This window comes from Anabrus simplex, chromosome 3 (assembly GCF_040414725.1).
Source record: "Anabrus simplex isolate iqAnaSimp1 chromosome 3, ASM4041472v1, whole genome shotgun sequence".
NCBI classification, from domain to species: Eukaryota; Metazoa; Arthropoda; class Insecta; order Orthoptera; family Tettigoniidae; genus Anabrus; species Anabrus simplex.
The window spans coordinates 270399657-270422254 of NC_090267.1; the positions used below are offsets into that span (position 1 = coordinate 270399657).

General features: G+C 37.8%; 1 protein-coding gene across 1 annotated transcript in view; it reads left to right on the forward strand.

Annotated features, from left to right (window-relative positions):
• The window catches only part of Sbf (SET domain binding factor), an 851001-nt gene that overhangs the window by 16794 nt on the left and 811609 nt on the right, over nucleotides 1–22598 (forward strand). The window contains exons 2-3 of the mRNA XM_067143032.2: nucleotides 2777–2862; nucleotides 17611–17766. Coding sequence (XP_066999133.1) covers nucleotides 2777–2862; nucleotides 17611–17766 — 242 coding nt within the window. The remainder of the gene's footprint in view (nucleotides 1–2776; nucleotides 2863–17610; nucleotides 17767–22598) is intronic.

Below are 22598 nucleotides of genomic sequence, written 5' to 3' on the forward strand. Positions count from 1 at the left end.
CCTTGTTATCTTTAGATGCTGTAATAGTTGATACAACCTCATTAATTGAAAATTCATCGATTTCAGGGATTGTTTGAAAAACTGGCACGAAATAATTAGTAGGTCGTGTGTCTCTCTCTTGAAGCACTGCACTCAAATGCTTTTCCCAAACTTCCATTGGTAAGTTCCTGGAGAACTTCGGTTGTCTGTAATAAGGGGCCCTTGAACAGGATTTGTATATAAGTTAGCAATGTCTGTGGTGAACCATGTAAAAGATGACATGTCATCAGAATCCGGGCCCTGCTCATTAAGCATTCTGCAACTCCACCTTTATATTTCACGATTGTCAATCTAGCCCACCTTGTTGGATAATCACCCAGTGAATTTTCCCTCCCTGATGTATGATTCCAAGCAGATGTTTATTTGTGTAAACAAATAATTTATTTTTTCCATACTGTAACATTATGTCTACGTGTGTGTGTGTGTGTGTGTGAGTGAGAGAGAGAGAGAGAGAGATATTCAGGATCCTTGTGGTCACACACAGTATGTGTGCTGATGTTCTTATGAAAAACATAGAGCTTAACTTGCATCAGTGCAGCTGTTGAAAATGATGTTGTTAATTCTCTATACGTTTCATTGTTATGAATTCTGGAACACTTGTATCTCTGCTGCTGAAATTTCACAGATCAGGTGTCTGATTTCATTCTTTAGGGTTTTGACGAGAACGTGGATTGTTGTTGTGCTTTTTCTGCTTTAAAGTTCACCACAAATAAAAATCATGTAAACACTTCAATAGGGTAAACTGGAGGGTTGGAGGGCAAAGTCCATGACGAATTACTTACTCATCAAACACCTGTTCTAATGCATGCGTTGACTGATGAACTGTATCGGCAGTGGCATTATCCTGCTGGAAGTAGGCTTATCACCTTTCTTAACCAGTCAACGTTTCATGAAATGGTTGCAGTATACTTTGCACATAACATTCTTTGTTAATTATATCATGAAATAAAATAAGGCTAATTATTCTGCATGCAATAATACCACTTCTGCCACAGTTTTCTAATTGTGATAAGGATTTATTTATTTATTTATTTATTTACTTACAATTTGCTTTTACATCGCACCAATACAGATAGGTCTTATGGCGACGATGGAATAGGGAAGGGCTAGGAGTGTGAAGGAAGCAGCCGTGGCCTTGTTTGAGGAACAGCCCCAGCATTTGCCTCGTGTGAAAATGGGAAACCACGGAAAACCATCTTCAGGGCTGCCGAGTGGGGTTTGAATCTACTCCTAGATGCAAGCTCACAGCCACGCGCCCCTAACCGTACGGCCAGCTCTCCCGGTGAAAAGGAATTTAATTCACTACATGAAGATTGCCAGTGCCCCATTGCCGTAAATTCTGAGAATTCACATACCCACTTAAACGGAAGTAATTTTCGTCTGTCATAATTAAGAGAGAAGGATCAACATTACCATCATGGAAGATTGTAGCATCCACTGACAGAACTTTTTGTGGGCAGCTGGATTCCATGTTGTTAACTGATGAACCACTGACACTTTGTAAGGATAAAAGTGTAGCATTTTCAGCCCTTGTAAAGCCGATCTTTGTGAAATACCACACTCCTCCGGCAGTCGGCGTGAAGATTTCCTCAGGCTGATTATCCATTCTTGCTGGAATATCTGCAAGCTTCTCCTTTGCTAATATCCTCTTCTGTGCTTCTCTCTTTTTTTATTTAAAACCGAGCCTGTTTCTCAACATTCCTGAGTAATAATAATAATAATAATTTCGTGTGGCTATTTCTAGCCGAGTGCAGCCCTTGTAAGGCAGACCCTCCGATGAGGGTGGGCGGCATCTGCCATGTGTAGGTAACTGCGTGTTATTGTGGTGGAGGATAGTGTTATGTGTGGTGTGTGAGTTGCAGGGATGTTGGGGACAGCACAAACACCCAGCCCCCGGGCCATTGGAATTAATCAAGTAAGGTTAAAATCCCGACCCGGCCGGGAATCGAACCCGGGACCCTCTGAACCGAAGGCCAGTACGCTGACCATTCAGCCAACGAGTCGGACGTTCCTGAGTAAATTACAGTATAATATATTGTATTGAAGGCATTGCAGCACCATAGAAATTTGTGAACTGTTCTATCATACGATTTCTTCTTTAGGAGAAATGTTTTGATTAGAAATATCCGTTGTCTGATACTAAACCTAAGCTAATACTTGTACAAATAACGTTCATCAATAGAAATGCAACACTAATAATGCTAATAATGTGCGCTCAAAAAGAACTCCACTTGTAAACTAAATATTCATTCTGTATACTCACCGCTAACCATGCTCACTATGTTACCTGCCTGCGCACTGTATTCCTGCCGTTCAGGAGTGAAGCAAGCATTTCCCCAATCCACTTGCTCATCAGCATCGGTTGAAGCACGAGTAACTTTTCACTGTTTTTTTTGTACTTCATGCGATTTAAATTCTTATCACTGCCTGAAGTCCTTGTTGTTTTAACTCTACAATGTCAACATTTTTTAATCAGGTGATATAATAATCATCTTTCTGCTTATATAAAAATGGGGGAAATACTTACCATGCAATCATTTTAAAAATTTACTCTTAATATGATGAATTCAACTCCTTGAAACTTAGTGTTTATAGCCCTAAGTGTTCCTATTTTTTCATCTTTTGAGATAAATGTATACTGTGTATTCAAGGTCCATCCTCTTTTGAGAATTCTGTGTATATGAAAATTTGTTTCCCTCTGAAAAAGAAAATTGATTTCTTTTATGGGTTGTTGCAGGAAGTGGAATAAGCAGTGGAATAATTTTGCAGAGATTCCCTGAAAAAGATTGGAACGACACTCCTTTCATAGAAGGCATAGAATGGGTAAGTGCCCTCAGATCTATAGTGTTGGGACTACATGAGTATTTTTTGTTCAACTTTTAAATTGGAAAAATGTATATTATGATACATTCTCTGATATTTTTAAAGGATGAATGGGATTAACCCTTAAGCTGAGCGGATACTTTTGGACTTGTTCACAAAATAATGCAATATAAGGCAACAAAATAATGGTATCAAGTTCTCCATTTTATGTTCTATTCTTGTTCTGTGGGCAAGAGAAACTTACCCTAGTAAATACTGACATTGATGGACTTCAATAATGCATTCCTTAAGATTGATTAAAACCGATCATTGTCACTCATTTTAGAATGTTTTGTATTTCTGTGCAACACACATTTACGGGAAAGTTCTCGTTGATACATAGGTAGGGTGCACTTGCAGACCAACAATGCTGGAATAACAAGTGGTCTTAGTGTGCCATTCACAAGCTTATAGGAGCATTATTATTAGGTTAAAAATTCCACTCAAATTACTGAGGTCGGGAAAGAAATTTACTGCATGCTATTATAGTGTGTGATTTAGCCGTTAATTTTGTTCTTAGCACGTAAAGAGGACTATCGTTATAATATTACAAAATAATTAATATTTGAAAGTAAGCTTTTTTAGAGCAATAAAAAAGTGAAAATGTAATTATTTTATACGGTAAAAACCAACCATGTCATGATATAAGATAAAGACGGAAAGAAGAGGTATAATGGAAAATGCAATCCATGCTTTAAAAGCTGGAAGGTTAAGAATTCAGGTAACCTCTGAGGAATATGGCATGCCATACATACCGTTGAATGAGACCTTAAAAAAAGCGTATAAATTCACCATCCGAAGGCAACAGGTTTTAACATCGGAAGAAGAGGTGCAGCTTGTGGAGTGTCTGTTGAAATGTGTAAAAGGGGATGAAATTGTAAAAGGGAGAGACATTAGGCATGTTTTATTTTGTTATTTTCAAGTCTCAGAAGATCATGATCATTTTTTTAAAATTAAGAGTTTATTTAGTTATATAATGTTAGTTTGTTAGTTGTAATTTTAGTAACTTAGTTATGCCATTTCAGATGTCTAAAACTGTATGAAATTTGTAAGCAATGTTACGTTGAATAAAAGAGAAGAGGGAAAATATATTTCTCTTAGAAAAGATTTATAAAAGAGAAAAACTCCATTAATTGGTACCAAAGAGGAATAATAGCACTAACATAACTATTGATTGGATTTAGAAATAGAGAATGCAAAACAGTTATTCAAGCACAATATATGACTGATCACAATCAAATTCAAAATCTTGTAATTTTAAGGTGCTAAATATTTCAAACGTTTACAGTTGAATAGACAAAAGATTGAACATTCTGAAAACAAATTTTTTAAAATCCATATTTTGATCAATATACCATTATTTTAAAATAAAAAACATAGAAAATTGACTAGGTTTACCCCAGTTTACAGTTATTGTTGATTATAATAAAGATTATGAATACAATTCTTATAAAAATATTATCTTGTCCAATTCATCACCTGGTGAGAGCTATTTTACTTTGCTTTGTTTGATCTAAATATTCTGGTCAAAGAAGATATATCTGATTCATGGTATTGGATTGTATAATTCCATCTCAGTCATGTTTACTAGTGTATGTTTGACACTTTTTTTTTTGAAAATTCAAGCTTAAAAATCAGTGTGTAAGGTATGTGCAGGAAATTAGTAAATCAAACTTAATTTAAAAAAAAAAACTTTTTAAAATTAATAAAGTCTCATGATTTCATATAATACTGTAGGTTACACTTTATGTTCTGTAACATGTTCTTGAGTATTAACAAAAGTATTAAAATTTGTAGGATTTTATTCATTGCTGAATATGCTCCCTTGCTGTTTCTGCTTCAGTTTCACTGCACAAAAAGAAAATATTAGGCCTATTTCAAGGTCTTGTCATATAATGCACATATTTTGACAGGTAGAGTATATCTGAAATAGTTCATTGAATGTTAACATAGTTCTTTTAAACAAAATCTAGAAACTTTGACTCACACACTCATAATTAAATTAATAATATATTGTGGTTCCACCTATTCAATACACTGACACTTAGTAAAGCGAGGTTACATCACATTGTAAGTGAATCCAATCAATACGGAAAATGAAACTTATAAATAATAATAATAAATAATTACATCACAAGTCGATCACAAATGGTAGGGGCCTGCCAGTGTCGACCCCCGATCTGGGTCGTCATCATCAGCCGATTGTTCAAAAGGTACAAGATAAAAGCAATGCGTAGATGAATAACAAGTAACGTAGAAGATAAACGAGGTGCGACAATTAAATAACGAGACTGCGCCCCTCCTACTCCGTGGTCGCATGGTGGGAGGTTGTCATTGGAATGTAGTTGACCTTGATCCTTCCTGAGCAAGCACACTTCGTTTCATCGCTCTACCTGCTTTAGTTTGCTTTTGAGACTTGGTTGTAGCGGACGATGTTGTGTAGTCGTGCCGCAATCATGGTGAAATTAAAGAAATCGCCCACATAATGTTTTCAAATGTTAAAGGAGATGTTTGGTGACAATGCTATGTCACGTGTACGAGTGTTTGAGTGGCACAAACAGTTTTTTGAAGGTTGGGAAGAGGTTGAAGATGATGAACGTCCTGGACGACCTGTGACTGTCAGAAGTGAAGGAAATGTCCAGAAAGTCAATGAAATTGTGCGGAAAGACCGGCGTCAATACTATAAAGAAGTGCTAATCAAGCTAAGGGAAAGAGTAAAGAAGAAAAGACCAGATGCATGGAAGAACGGCTCATGGATTCTTCACCAAGACAATGCACCAGCCCACAACGCCCTGTCTGTGAAGCAGTTTTTAGCTGATAAGTGCATTCCTGTGCTAGAACATCCTCCGTATTTACCTGATCTTGCTCCATGTGACTTTTATCACTTTTCAAAAGTGAAAAGTGTATTGAAGGGAACACATTTTCAGTCAGTGGAACACGTAAAAGTAAAAACGGCAGAGTTGTTGTGCAGGATGACCTACAGCATTGCTTCGAACAGTGGAAGGCACGTATGTAACGGTGTGTAGATAGGGGAGGGGAGTATGTTAAAGGGGATAAAAGTGTATTGTAACTTTCTTTGCAATAAATCACATTTTTCACATCAGTCTCGTTATTTAATTGCCGCACCTCGTAAAGATTTTTTCAAGACAAAAGTTTGTGTGGAGTTACGTAACACTTGAGTGTAAAGCACTAGGTTTTAAATCTTTAAAATCTTGGTGTGAAGATGAATAAATAGCTCGATGTTAAATCTTATAATCTTATGTTTGATATATTAAGGGCCGTTTTCTCCAAATGAGTTTAAACTAGGTATATTTTAATCTGGTCTAAGTCTGAGTTTAAACTAACATTCATTTTCCCCACATTGGTTTAAACTTGGTTCAAAGTTAAACCTTTTATATTGTAGGTTTAAACTGCTGTTTGTATTCAGCCTTCTTGACATTTTATTAACGTATCTGTGATTTTCCTGGTAGAATGGTTAGTTTTGACTACCAGTACTGCAGTATTTAAATAGAAAATGTACTAAAATTAGAACAAAGTATTAGCATTAGAAAAATGGAAGAATTTATTGAAGTCTTTGATTAAATAGGAAATAATTCTGATGTGCAACTGAGGTTAAGAAGCCGCATTCCAACAAATTTGGAAAATTGGATGTAAGGGATTTTTTTAATGGATTTATAATTAATAAGTGAACAGCAAGGCTTGTCTTGTATCAAAGAAGGATTCATTTAAAACGTCAGCTGCACGGAATAATGCTATTTTGCTAGAAGCAATGATTCTGGTTGCTTTAAGATATTATGCAGCAGGCATTTTCCTCATTAACAACAGCGACCACAGACCTTAAATTGCAGTCTCCTTATATTATATAAAATACTGTTGATGACATGAGTACTGTAATGCAAAGCATAAAAATATTCGTACATAAGTGGTGTAATACGTCCGCTCTGTGTGTGGTGTCTGATGGCTATGGTCGTTAAAGCGTTAGGTCAGCATTGTCCGAAATCTTCATTAGACGATTCGAATCCAGATTTGCAAGAAATCAGCTTCATTTTCCGTATCAAATTCTATTCACAGAGACATACAATAATAAAAATCTTCCACCTTTTTGATACTTTTGTTTGCTTTTTAGCAAATTAACTAATTACAAACAGTACATGTTTCGTTCTTATTTGAGAACATCTTCAGCTGTTACATAGCTTACGTGAATTACTAAGTTTTTAAGTACATTATCATCAGGTACCTTGTTCCTCTGAAAAACTATTTAAATATAAATAGAATTAAAATGAAATTAAAAACAATGTGGTGGTTAAATGGGTTAGTGAAATGAGATGGAATGGATACATTTACAGTTAGCCTACTTTAAAAACTATTTCTATTCATTTGAATGGTTGTTGTTAAAAAAAAATTTAGCGTTGTTACACTAAAATATTCTGCTTGTCTTCTAGTAAAAAGTTTGATAAAAATGTATGACTCCTTGACACTGTTCTAAATATTGTTGAGTGCTCACTTCTTTCTCTCTTTTCAAGTTGGCTGTTATTTGTTTTTGAGCTTACTTAATATATCTTAAATTGGGTTCATTGCGGAACCTTCAAGCTGTTACACAAGACGTAAGGCTGCTTCAAACGTAGCTCCTCCAAGGTCACGGTAGGAATAGATTTAGACAACAGTAAGAATATGAGGAAGCTCCCTTTATAATTAACAAACGGCAATCAGCTTCAAGGTTACACAATGAACCCAATTTAAGATATATTAAGTAAGCTCAAAAACAAATAACAGCCAACTTGGAAGGAGAGAAAGAAGCGAGCACTCAACAATATTTAGAACAGTGCCAAGGAGTCATACATTTTTATCAAACTTTTTACTAGAAGACAAGCAGAATATTTTAGTGTAACAGCGCTAAAATTTTTTTTAACAACAACAACAACTATTCAAATGAATAGAAATAGTTTTTAAAGTAGGCTAACTGTAAATGTATCCATTCCATCTCATTTCACTAACCCATTTAACCACCGCATTGTTTTTAATTTCATTTTAATTCTATTTATATTTAAATAGTTTTTCAGAGGAACAAGGTACCTGATGATAATGTACTTAAAAACTTAGTAATTCACCTAAGCTATGTAACAGCTGAAGATGTTCTTAAATAAGAACGAAACATGCACTGTTTGTAATTAGTTAATTTGCTAAAAAGCAAACAAAAGTATCAAAAACGTGGAAGATTTTTATTATTGTATGTCTCGAATCCAGGTTGTCGAAAACATTTTTACCATCAGAATGTTGGCCGGCACGGTAGGAGAGGTGGTGGTGTACAATTTCTAATGGCTAGATTGAGTGCCAAAAGCCTGGATTCAATCCCGAACCCCTCTGCTGTGTTTATATTGAGTGGGGGCGTTGTCACTGTTGTTGGTAATTCGTCCGTCGGATGGCGACACTAAGTCCTGAGTAGAGCCCTTGGCGCTATTCGGATAGCAGTAGGGCCTACGCTATGTCGACACTGGGCTTTACCCTCTCCATTAATAATAATAATAATAATAATAATAATAATAATGCTGTTGCTATGTCCCACTAACTGCTTTTAATCATTTTTGGAGACGCCGAGGTGCCAGGATTTTGTCCCTCATGAGTTATTTTATGTGCTAGTAAATCTACCGACACGAGGCTGACGTATTTGAGCGCCTTCAAATACCACGGGACTCAGCCAGGATCGAACCTACCAAGTTGGGTTCAGAAGGCCAGCGTCTCAACCGTCTGAGCCACTCAGTACCACGCCCCATTCATACTATCATATATACTGTACTTCAATAAATATTTATGTTATCAGAAAAATAATAAAGTGTTTCATGCTGCCTAGTAAACTAGTAATAAATTATAGTTAAGAATGTTTCATTCTATTGCCAGCATACCGGCAATAGAATAGAACAGAGCTGAAGAATGGAAAGAAAGTATGTGGAGAAACCCAGCAGATGATGATGTGAAGCGGTATGAGAGGGAGAGATGGGATAGCTGTTGTACACACGTGTGAAACTATGACATTAACACAACACATAGGTTGGAATGAACCAAGTGGTGATGACGATCGTACGAAATTGGAAAACACTGAAACGAAATAACAGTATAGAACGGACAGGGAAGAGAACTACCTACGTAAATCCTTAATGGCTGGCAACCACGTATTACTTAATTATTAGCCAGTGTGTCTGTTAAAATTGTTAGGATTTTTACGTATTTTCAGAGCTTCCCTTATAATCCTATATATGTAGTGTTTAGTGTGGGTAAGAGCTCGAACATCTCGGAACACATCATCTTGACCTGACGATAGGGCGTGCTCAGCCGTTGCCGACTTGTCTGGCTGGTTGAGACGGATATTTCTTCGGTGTTCCTCGATGCGAGTCCAGCGGATCGGCATGTCTGGCCTGTACTGTATACAGTATTACCCCGCATTTACGTTCCTGGCTTTTATGTTTTCCAGTCTTACAACACTTTTTGTTGGTCCCCTGAGATTTCCTATGCTCAACAATGTATTAAAATCCTCAAATTTACATTTGCAACATTTTATGCTTCCTGCCATTTACGCCACAACAGGCCATTCAAGAGGAAAAAATTCGCGGTAAAATGGCGTCGCAACTAACCTAAAACGCTTTGAGTAACCATGGCATGATGGCCAGATCAAATAACCATGGTCTATAATAACTCTTAGAACGCTCAGTATTGAACTTCCACTTAACCAACGCAGCGCATTCTTTTGATATCAGGTGTTTTCCACACGCCCTAAACCTTATTTGCAAATCCGACAACGAGTTGAATTAACGAAACCGCAACACAAAGTGAGACAGCAGGGAATTGGCTTATATTGATATCAACATTTCAGTCAAATCACTACTGATCTCCATTTAGGGCAGTCATTGTCTTGCTCGAGTTCGTTATTTCACGGTTATTGTTTTACACTTGCGTTTGTTCTTGGAGTTTTTACAGTTATTCTCACTGATTCGTCACATTTACTGTATTTTGTTACTTGTTACGTTTTTGTTCTTTTTATGTGAGTCGAGCAGTCAATAATAATAATCATGCCGGACTGAGTGGCTCAGACGGTTAAGGTGCTGGCCTTCTGTCCCCAACTTGACAGGTTCGATCCTGGCTCAGTCCGGTGGTATTTGAAGGTGCTCAAATACGTCAGCCTCGTGTCGGTAGATTTACTGGCATGTAAAAGAACTCCTGCGGGACTAAATTCCAGCACCTCGGCGTCTCCGAAAAGCGTAGAAGAGTAGTTAGTGGGACGTAAAACAAATAACATTATTATTATTAATAATAATCATATCATTCTGAAAAATCTCGCTTGAATTGCTGCGATCTTCCTTTCCTGTCGTATTTGGTAATCCTTCTTTGTTATTGCTTTATTGTTTTCCTGCTAATAATGGAAAAAAGAAGAGAAGAAAACTTTCACTATGGATGAGAAAGTTTGAATATTAGAAAAGGTTGATTCGTACTGCAGAACACGTGTTTCATTGGCACGCGAATTGCAGCTACCTGTATCCACGCTGAATACAATTGTGAAAAGCAGAGGAAGCATTACATCGAGTGCTTCAGAATGCAGACCAAACTCCAAGAAAAGGGAGTATGCGTCATACTGCAAATATGAGAAAATGGAAAAAATTGTAAAAAGTTGGTTTGAAACTTCAAGAGCCACAGGCATTCCAATTGATGGTATGATCTTACGGGAAAAGGCGCTTAAAGTGGCCAACATTCTTGGCATTCAAAATTTCAGCGCGTCCAATGGCTGGATCGACCGATTTAGGAAAAGGTATAACCTAGCCTATAAAACTGTTTGTGGGGAATCTAATGCAGTTAGTGATGAAATTATGGAAGAATGGATCGATAGAAGATTGCAGGAGCTGACCAAGGATTACAAACCCAGGAACATTTTTAACCTAGATGAAACTGGACTGTTTTTCAGTGTGTTGCCCAGCAAGACTTTGGCATTCAAAGGAAATAAATGCCATGGTGGGAAACACAGCACGATGAGGCTCAGTGATGATGGGAGCCAAGGCTGATGGCTCTGAGAAGATCCACCCCTATGTGATAGGGAAATGTAAAAAGCCTCGTTGCTTCAAGAATGTGCGATCATTACCTACTGCCTACGATAAAGCTTGGATGACCTCAGATCTTTTCCGACAGCAGTTAATTGCTCTGGATTCAGAAATGGGTGCGCAAAATAGGAAGATCCTTCTTTTCATCGACCGTTGTCCTGCACATCCCGTGGATGTAAATTTGAGGAATGTGCAGTTAGCAGGTAGAAATTCAATGTGCAGTTAGAATTTCTGCCTGCTAACTGTACAAGCAAGCTACAACAAGCAAGCAACTCCTTTAAGTCACTTTATAGGAAGAACCTGGTGCAGCGAATTTTATTCCGTATGGTTGCTGGAAATGATCCATCATCATTTTAAAGATTCAATCCTGGATGCCCTTCACTTCATTGCAAAGTCTTGGAAAGCCGTGAAGCAGACTACCATCTCAAATTGTTTCTTGAAAGCAGGATTTTTCAAGAATCATGCCGAATCTCAGCTGCCAGGAGGAGAAGGCCTGCTACATGATGTATGGAGAATGTTGCAGTCAGACTGCACTACTTTTCTTTGGGTAGATGATTCTGTGATCACTGCAGAGGAAAGAAGTGTGGAGGATTTGGTTGCTGAGCAAACAGCAGCTGAATCTCCCACCAGTGACAGTGATGAAGCAAAGGAAGACAGTGCAGTGATGCCTACCAGTGCTGATGCACAAGAGCAGCTGTGGATGTTTTACGCAGGTATCTGTCATCTGTAGAGGGGGGTGAAAATAATTTTCATAACCTTTATGAGCTTGAAAAACAAATAGAGGCCATAAGAAATAAGAAGTGCAAACAGAGATCGATTCTGGACTATTTTGGTAGGAAGCAGTGATTGTGTAGTTTTCTATCTGGAATAAATTTGTGTTAATGTTGTAAATACAGGTACAATAGTAGCAAATAAAATGTTTCATTCAGAGAAAATATTGCATCTTAGATAATTCTATAGCCATTCTAAGAAAGTAACTACTGTATATTACAAGAATATATTACACAAGTTTTTAACCACCTACTGGTAACCTTCTCCTGGACAAAGAATGAGCAGAATTACAAAGGCAGTGTAGTCAACAGTTAATACAGTACAGTAATTAACTTACAAGGACCTTTATGTGAGGTAAGTACAGTAAATCGATTGAGATCGAAATACTCTATAAATTAATAATATGCATTTGTGTAACATTTACCTCCTTTTCGAAAGCATTTTTATATATACCCATACAAGTTGTTTCCCACGATTTACACTTTCCCACTTTTTACACCAGTTTCCTTGGTCCCTTCAAAAGTGTAAAAGAGGGGAAATACTGTATATCTTGCCTCAGGTACAGAGAATTTTGCCCACCCCAGGGTGTAATAATGAGGACAATTTGTCCTTGCTTTTACCTAAAGTATGAGCAGTTTTAGTGACTGTGCTGAACACGGTTTTTATATTATGCTTGCGAAGGACCTTGGCAATTCTGTCTGTGGTGTTGTGAATGTAATGCAGGTAGGCAGTTCTCTTCACTTCTTTCTGTAAGCTTTGATTAGTTGTCCCTCTGGGATGCAGAGCTCTATGAATCTGTACATCATTGTAATCGTTACCCTTAAACGTGACTTTGAGTGTGTCCGTCTCCTCCTGGATATTTGATGGCTCACAAATTTGTGTCGCTCTTGTGGCGAGTGTCATGAGAATTACATGTTATAATTCTCATATTTTGGTCCGTATTGAAATATACAATGAAGAAGTAAGTATAAATAACCACCTAATCGGTACTTTATTAATGCCTCAGGCAAAATTTCAGCTGAAGAGGACCACTAAGTGGTCGAAACATGTCCTGTAAGTTTTAATTTTATTCAATTTTGCCTGAGGCATTAATAAAGTATCGATTAGGTGGTTATTTATACTTACTTCTTGATTAAACATCGATACGGTCATGAAATGGACAACTTGTAATATGTACAATGAAGTCGAATAAAATATTAGTTTAATTATTCCACCTATTCAATACATAAAAAGAGATTTTAATAAAGAATTAAATCTGTAAATAAAACTATAGGGACATGTTTTGCTCTTTAATTAAGGGCATCTTCAGCCTTAATCTCAATCTGAAAGATAATTAATCAGGTACCTGATGGTAATTAAATTACATATGAATATGAAGATGATGTTGGAAATATGCTTCAAATAGTGAGTGAAATGATTGACAATAGTTATATTCTTAAAATGAAGCCTTAATAAAGTCTAATATACAAATAGTCGTAAATTTATGAATGTCCTTGTTTAAAAATTGGTAACGAATTGTAGACTGGTAGTTATATAAGAATGTAAATTTTGTAAAGTGGCGTTCTGTGGAAGTTGAGGGCGTTAGAGAAAACTTTTGGATCTTAAATAGATCGAATGTCACAATAATAATTAAAATGTAGTTGATAATTCCAAATGGAGTATTAATACATATTAAAGTTAGTAAAGAGACGTTTCCGTTGCTCACTTCAAGTGAGGTTTGTAATAAATTGTTACATTGAAACAAGTTGATGGTTGAGGGCATTAGAGAAAATTTATCGGGTGTTAAACAGTTCAAACGCCAGGATAAATAATTGTTAGACTGTTGAAACTCTCGTGCGAAGAGATGAAACTGCAGTCTTCTAGAAGCACGAGTGAAGAAGAGTGCTTGATGGTAAGTAGCTGTGTTAAATATGAAGTCTGTAACAATAGGAGATTTACGTGTTAAAGAATTCAATTTGAATGAAAGGAGAGTTTAAAGAGAAATCGAAGTGTGTAAAATCACTTACCTCTTTATTAATGTTGAAATTGGTTGACGTAAAGAGTTGGAGAGAAAACGTTGTGTGTAATTTCATTTATTTTCGATTGTAATAGTGTTAAATAGTTGCTATGGTAGCGTTGAAAATGACTGATATTTAAGTTACTAGTGTTACAGATGAATGTGAGATTAATGGAGGAGAGGGTCGAAGCGGTGTGCCAGGTTTATATGCTATTGGCCGTGGCGGGTAGCGAGAAACGAGTTCAATTCTTAGAACATTATAAAGAGAAACAATATCATCAGTATCAAGTGGATTTCAAATAGAGGTTAGGTCCAGTCTATAGTCAATCTTTTGTGAGGAGATAAATTAGCCTTCCTCTCGAACTACGATGCGGGAGCGAGGGAAAGTGTGACAGTAAACATCCAAAATTATAAAGTTCTAAAAGAACTGTTAATTTCATTAAAAGGTGTCCTGTAAAGGTTTTAAGAAATCAAATAGTAGCATTAATAGTCTGGCGAAGCAAAGAATTATTATTATTATTATTATTATTATTATTATTATTATTATTATTATTTTTTTTTTTTTTTTTTTTTTTTTTGGAAAATTCTGTAATATAGGAAGAGTGCTCAATGGCAAGTAGTTGTGCTATAAGTAGCTAAAACAATATAATTGTGTAGGAACAGTTAATACTGCTGAAAGGCGTTCAGCAAAGGATTGAGAGTGTAGGAAATCAAACTAAATCTTAAACAGCTTGAAATTAGAATAATGTTGAGGGAAAGATTTTATGATTATTCCAAACTCTATAATCTCATACTTTTAATACTTTATTCTCCTCATGATTACAGACTTCAAATCAAAATCTGTTAAAAAAAAAAAACACAGCTACTTACCATCGAACACTCTTCCTTACTCTTACATGCTTTGAAAGGACCAAACTTACCTTTTCACAAAAGAAAAAAACAAAACAAACCTAAGTTCCAACAGTCTAACAATTTTTTATCCTGACGTTTGAATTGAACTCGGAGCTACAAAGAACATCTCAACAAGCTCTCTCACAAGGAATAACACCCTACACAAGCTTTGTGGCAGTTCCTGGGGAGCCTCGGCTGACTGATTACGATTAACGGGTATCAGCCTTGTCTACTCTGCAGCAGAATACTGTGCCCCAGTATGGCTGGAAAGTGCACATGTACATAAAGTGGATCCTAAGTTGAATGATACCATGCGCTGCATAACTGGTACTGTAAAGTCAACACCTTGCCACTGGTTACCCGTACTTAGTCATATCCCACCACCCCACCTGAGGAGAAAGAAAGCTCTGCTGAGAGAAGCAAAGAAGATCTGGTCATCTCCCTCATTACCAGTTCACCAGGAATTTTGTTACCCATCGTCACGACGACTTCGATCTAGGAGACCAGCAAGTATACTCGCCGGCTGACTATTGAGGGATAATTTTAATTTTAGAGCTGGCGGGATGAGTGGTCAATTTCAACATCTGGAACAAATGCTCATGATCTAAATCCAACCCTGAAAATGAAGGGATTCGACCTCCCAAGAAAAGTATGGTGTCGCTTCAACAGACTGAGAACTGGGCATGGACGCTGCAATTTCCTACGCCATAAGTGGGATTGGATGGATTCTCCTATGTGTGAATGCAATGAAGAGGAGCAGACCATGGACCATGTCATCCTGCGCTGCCCTCTTCATGCCTACTCAGGAAGCCCCAGCAACCTGTTTCATCTTTCAGAAAGTGCTGTAGAATGGCTGAAACACTTGGACCTTGACTTATAAATTTGTAGTTATAATCACCATACGATTAAATAATAATAAAACTGTCTAACACCCGATAAATTTTCTCTAACGCCCTCAACCATCAAAAGGCCCCGCTTTACTTGTTTCAACGTAACAATTTATTACAAACCTCACTTGAAGTGAGCAACGGAAACTTCTCTTTACTAACTTTAATATGTATTAATACTCCATTTGGAATTATCAACTACATTTTAATTATTATTGTGACATTCGATCTATTTAAGATCCAAAAGTTTTCTCTAACGCCCTCAACCTCCACAGGACGCCACTTTACAAAATTTACGTTCATATATAACTACCAGTCTACAATTCGTTACCAATTTTTAAACAAGGACATTCATAAATTTACGACTATTTGTATATTAGACTTTATTAAGGCTTCATTTTAAGAATATCATAACTATTGTCAACCATTTCACTCGCTATTTGAAGCATATTTCCAACGTATTCATATGTAATTTAATTACAATCAGGTACCTGATTAATTAATTATCTTTCAGATTGAGATTAAGGCTGAAGATGCCCTTAATTAAAGGGCGAAACATGTCCCTATAGTTTAATTTACAGATTTAGTTCTTTAGTAAAATCTCTTTATGTATTGAATAGGTGGAATAATTAAACTTTAATATTTTATTTGACTTCATTGTCATGAGAATGTTGTGTTTTCGTGCTGGGTAGTGGTGTGAATCTGCATGGAGGTAGCGATTTGTGTGAGTAGGCTTATGATAGACAGTATGTCCTAAGGAGCCATCCGGTTTCTTCCATACTAGAACATCCAAGAAAGGATGGCATCCGTCCGACTCCATCTCCATAGTGAATTTTATTGAAGGATGTTGCTGATTTAAGTGGTTTAAAAATACATGCAGTTTCTCAGGACCTTCTGTCCATAGCACAAAATGTATCATCCATATACCTCTACCAAATCATAGGTTTGATGGGCGCCGAAGCAATAGCCTCCCTCTCAAAATGCTCCATAAAAAAATTAGCCACTACTGGTGAGAGTGGACTTCCCATAGCCACCCCATCTGTCTGTTCGAAAAATTGCCCACCCTACAAGAAATAGCTTGAAGTCGTGCAGTGGTGAAATAGCTTAGTAATGTCCTCAGGGAACAGATGCTAATGAGGGACATGACCTAGTCAATTGGCACTTTAGTGAACAAGGATTCCACATTGAAACTCACCAGAACTGTATTGGGTTGAAGGGTTATAGTTGACAACTTATTGACTAAATACAGAGTCTCCCTAACGTATGATTCAATACATCATATATGTGGCGGAAGCAACTTGCTTAAGTTTTTAGCCAAAGCATACGTAGGAGAACTTATCACACTAACAATTGGTCTGAGGGGAACGTCTTCTTTATGGATTTTAGGAAGTCCATATAATATAGGTGGCACTGCGTCCCCTGGAGTCAATTTTTAGTATCCTGTTTTGAAATTGAGGATTGCCTTAAGAGCTTCACAGTGGGGTTGCTCGTCAAGCATAAGGAATGATCCAGGCTTGGAAGATTCCCTACAGGCAGATATAAACTGTTCCCAAATCTCTCTTATTGTAGCAAATTTGTCTTTTTTCCTCCTCGAGCCTTGTTGACGGGTCGTCATAACGTAAACATTCTTAAAGAAAGTCAAATCTGTCACAACTCATTATGGCTTTGTACCTCATCCCTGAACATTCTGCATCGAACATCTCCTTTGTGGTTATTCTTCTGAACAGCAGGCAATATCAAAACACTTAAACATCCATCAAATTCTTCTTCACACAAGTTAGACACTGTTGCACATTGGACGCTGTAATTTGCATGTTTTTCTGCAATTGTTTTCATTAGTGTGCGTGATTATTTTATCACACATTGTCTGGGTAAAATATAAGGAAAATGCTTTCTTGGCGAGTTAATGTTTTTAGCTCTAACATTTAATGAAGTTACTTTCTTATATTCCTTTCATAATGTAATAAATGTTTGCCTATGAAAATTTAGCAGTAAGGAGTAGTAGTAATGATGATGGTGAAGGAATAGTGTTTAGTTGATTATGTTTGTATTTTTCTTGTCATTCAGTATTATGTTGTTTCAGTTTTGCCAGCCACAAGGATGGGCACTTTCAACAGAACGCCAGGAACCAAGATTCTTTGTATCAGTATTCACAGACATCCATGCCAACCGTCATTACTGTGCCTGTCTCAGCTTCAACGAAACTGTTGCCATTACTCCAAGCAAACCTGTAGACGAGGTACATTCTTTTCCAGACATGCAGTAATCCTCTTTCCACATTATATAATTTTAAATTTTTTTTTACCGTTCTTTACGCAGTCCTCCAGCTCTAGAGTTTACGTGTAAAGTATAACAGCTCCTGCTGACAGCTGGAGGATTGCAAGCATGGCACTGTGTGCGCTTGCTGTATGTTTAATGTGTTTTTGAGCAGGCATAGCGCCACAAAAATAAGTTTTGATACAGATACTCTGTTCTGAGTTTAATTTTTGGGATCTGCATGTTGTTTCCCTGCTCTGCTATTGTATATTTTGTTTCTTAACCCTTAGACTTTGTCACATGAAGTGTAACGGATGATGGCTATGTGTTGTCTTCTTCCCACACTACATCACGCCAATCATCTGTCTCCGCTATGTTTTCAGTTGCGGGCATGACTTCATCGGCAACAAGAAGGCTAAAGCTGTCTTAATTGAAACAGATCCTTATGATGCTTTTATGAACTGAATCCCAACAGATTTTATGAAATGCATTCTGCCCGAGATGTTTATCTTCCTTAGTGAAGAGAAGCCAACCTACTTTGAACAAGCCTTTCTTTAGTTTTGCTTTAGACATTGTATGATACCCTGATTGAGAAGCTGCAGATGACTTGCGGAATTTATTAGGGAGAACACATACTTTTTTCACTTTCTGAAAGAATGGAGTGTTGGTAGGATGTCCCATATAGTGGTCAACAAACAAAATAACTTTCTGGTTGTTAACATCCATCCACTCCATGTAAATATTGCTCAAATACGAAGTGTGTTATCCAGATTTTCAGATTTAAAATGTATTTGCATGCAAAAGTCTGCACATTTTTAAAACAGTGTAGACGTTTTGCTTTCTCTAGAAAACCAACTTTTCTATTCCACTTTCGTTGCACCTTAACTTCCCACACTGACACTTCTCACCCTTAAATGCCAAAGTTTTGTCATGTAGTAGGTGAGAAAATAGCCCTGTTTTGTCTGCATTGAAAACATCATTTGGACTGTAATTCTGGAGATGTGATGGCAATGTATTCTCTCCACTTTTTTATGGTCTCCAGATTCTGCTGCCTTGCCTTGCATGTATCTGTACACTAGCGCATGTCCGTTCTTAAATCTCTCTATCTAACCATTGGAAGCTTGCCCTTTGAGAGTCCCACTGGCTCTGCTAAATGAGCTGCGTAGGCTCAGAACACGGTTCTACCAAATGAGATATTAAACGTGTGGACTTGTTTAATCCACTTCAGTAATGCTCTTTCCAGTTTGGGAAAATGATCCTTATGGACTGGTTTTCTTTTACCTTTTGCTCCTTTACAAGCACATCCAATTTCTTTCCATTTGCTGACTGTAGTGTTCAGTGTGGATGGGGGAATCTTCAATTTCCACACAATATCCACATGCCACACCATTAATTTTAGGTTTATGGTCCAGTTCTTGAGCGATTGACAGCTCTTTATTATTGCTAATCTATTGCACTTCCTTTTTTGCCATAACTAAAGACACGCTTGGTAAACTTTATTACTAAAGCTCGAAATGAACTGGCGAACACAACATGCACCAACTGAATCGCAAGTTGCCCTTTGCCCTCTCATTACTTAAATTAGCTGTGCTAACGAGGGAGAGAGATAGAAAGAGACATTACTTTCGCATCTCAATCAAGGGCAGAGCCCATAGGCTGTTGAAAAGTACAGAAGAATTTTATACTGCACAAGATATGAGTACTAACTTTTGAACTGAGTCATCAATAATGTGGAAAATATTGTCCAGTCAAACAGTGCTATAAAATTTTGATCATCTTAAGCTAGAAGGAGAAAAACTTGTTGAAGATATGATAACATGTGTTTTATAGCATTAGGACTGGGACTGATGGAAATTGCCTTGTTAAGTGAGAAAACTTACTAACAGAGAACATACTAACGATTTCAGTGTATACATAATGCATACTTTGTGTCCTGAAGAAATATACAAACTATAAAGCAACTTGCAAATTTTGAAATTTGTGGGTATTTTTAGAAAGATTTTTTTCTTCAGAAGTGGTTTTAAAAACCTTCAGCTTCAAAAGAAGGCATGCTAGTAAACAAGTTAGTTTGAGGTTTCATATGTCTGATATTGTGATCATAACTACAGGCCAGTCGCTTAAGTTCAGTCAGTATCCAGTAATCGGGAGATAGTGGGTTCGAGCCCCACTGTCGGCAGCCCTGAAGATGGTTTTCCATTTTCACACCAGGCAAATGCCGGGGCTGTATCTTAATTAAGGCCACGGCTGCTTCCTTCCACTTCCTAGGCCTTTCCTATCCAATCGTCGCCATAAGACATATCTGTGCCGGTGCGACGTAAAACAAATTAGCAAAAAAAAAATTCAGGCCATATAGATTTGAATGAAATTCTAACTAAAGGGATGTTGCTTTTCATTTAAAACTCCCACATACATGGAGGAGGATTCAAACTGGAGTCATTTTGGCGAGAAGCCAGTAATTATTTCATTTAAATACCATGTCCCTTGCATAGGATGAGATCTAGACTTTTAATGACCAGGATGCTTCACTTACCGCTCTAATTGCAAACTCAGTACTTATTGTATTAAATGAATTTTGAGTGTTAAAAGCCTCAACCTAGGGGTGGACACATTGATCCAGACCAACAACAAAGTAATAATAATGATTCAGAAAAAGAATTCTCTTAGCCTCTCCACTGCAACTCCAAACATAATCTGAATGTTGTGTCCCCTGGTAAACCTATCAACCAATTGAAAGGTTGAGTAACCAACCCCAAAAGGTTGGTATCTGTGAACAGATATGTGTTGGGATTTATCCTCTCTATAATACATTGTGGAGGGCAGCAGCAACCACAGGTCGGTATCTGTGAACATATAGGTGTTGGGATTTATCCTCGGTATAATATATTGTGGAGGGCAGCAGCAACCACTATTACTGTCCTGAATCTGAATGACATCAGAAAGGTTCAGGTTCAGATAGTAGCAGGTACGGACAGAACGTCTTGAACAGTTGCTACACTGTGAAGTGGAAGGCAGTGGGAAACCACCACTTTATTTTATCTTTCCCACGATACACAGTATGGAATTACCGAAGAAAAAGAACAGTATTAGGGAGAAAAGCACTGTTGATACACTGTCACCCTGGCAGTAGAAGTAACAGGGCTAGTAAACTGAAAAAATATAAATAAATGGAAAGCTTGAACATTGACATCATGGGGCTTAGTGAAATGTAGTGGCCAGGAGGAGATTTTTGGAGTGGTGACTGCAAAACCTGGTTGCTGAGAAAGTAATGAAGGTGTGGGATTTATTTTGAAGAATAACATAAACTGCAGAATTAAAAGTACTTTGGCTTACTACAAAAGAATCGTGATTAAGGTAGAGGCGGAACCAAAGGACCTAGCACTGGTTCATTTATACATGCCAACGTCAGCCTGTCATAACGATGTAGTAGAAAAGGTAAAGGAGTGAATTGAAGAAGTCTTTACAAAGGCTGAAGGAGTTAGAGATACAAACTAGACTACACTCTTGCAGATGATTTAAATGGTGGTGTTGGTGAAAGGAGAGAGAACATAGTATGTGACTTGGATCTTGGAATAAGGAACAAGAGAAAAAATAAACTTGTGGAGTTCTGTAAAAGCCACAGCATAACCATCACAAACACATACTATGGTCAACCACGAAGGAGAAGATACATGTGGACTATGCCAGGGAATAGACCAAGATACCAACTAGACTACACTATGATTACTCAGAAATACGGTAACCAAATAAAAAACCATGTAAAACCCACCCTGGAGCTGATACTGCATCAGATCATAACCCAGTTGAAATGATAAGTCACCTAAAACTGAGAGAATGACTAATTAAAAAAAAAAAAAAAAGGGATCTTAATTGAATAAAATTTGATTTAAGTGCTTTGAGTAAATTTAAAAACCACGAACCTACTACACTGGCGTAGCAGGGGGAGAGGTGATACTCCCACGTGGCGCGTCCCAGGTCGCATATAGGGGGGTCCTAACAGACTTGCCGGCAGGCTTGAGGGAAATAAAATACCTCTCGCGGACCAAACACACTACCTCCTGTGGGTGGGGGATGCAGGCGAAGAATACACCCGCAGTATTCCCTGCCTGATGTAAGAGGCGACTAAAAGGGGCCCCAACGGCTCTTGTCTTGGGAGCGTGAGTTGGCGACCAAGGGGCCCTTAGCTGAGTCCTGGCATTGCTGTGCCAGGCTCCTCACTTTCATCTATCCTGTCCGACCTCCCTTGGTCAACTCTTGTTCTTTTCTGACCCCGACAGTATTAGAGCATTCGAGGCCTAGGGCGTCTTTCATTTTCACGCCCTTCGTGGCCCTTGCCTTTCTTTGTCCGTTACTTCATTTTTCGAAGTGACAGATCACTACTTTTTCTTCTTTTTTTCCCTTTGTCACCCCCTGTGGCTGGGGGACGCAGACGAAGAATACACCCACGGTATCTCCTGCCTGTCATAAGGGGCGACCCAGGGATGATTGAGTAGAACCATGAAACTACTTTTGATTAGTACCTTCACGCGGGGAACACCATGGGTTGCCTGTACTTGCGAGTAGTACCACTATATTAGGTACGAAATAGGTTTGTGATTAGTAGCAGCAGAGTGTGTGTCACTGTGGATTTGCAGTACCCGTGAGTCGTACCCTTGTGAGCAACACCACGGGTCTGGGTGTTGCCTGTGATTAGTACCACTATATGAGTGGCACCGTGGGTCTGCGTTGCCTCGCTTAGTATCCACTATGTGAGGAACACCACGGGATTACCCTCGCCCGTGATTAGTACACCTAGGTGAGGAACACCATCGGTTCACG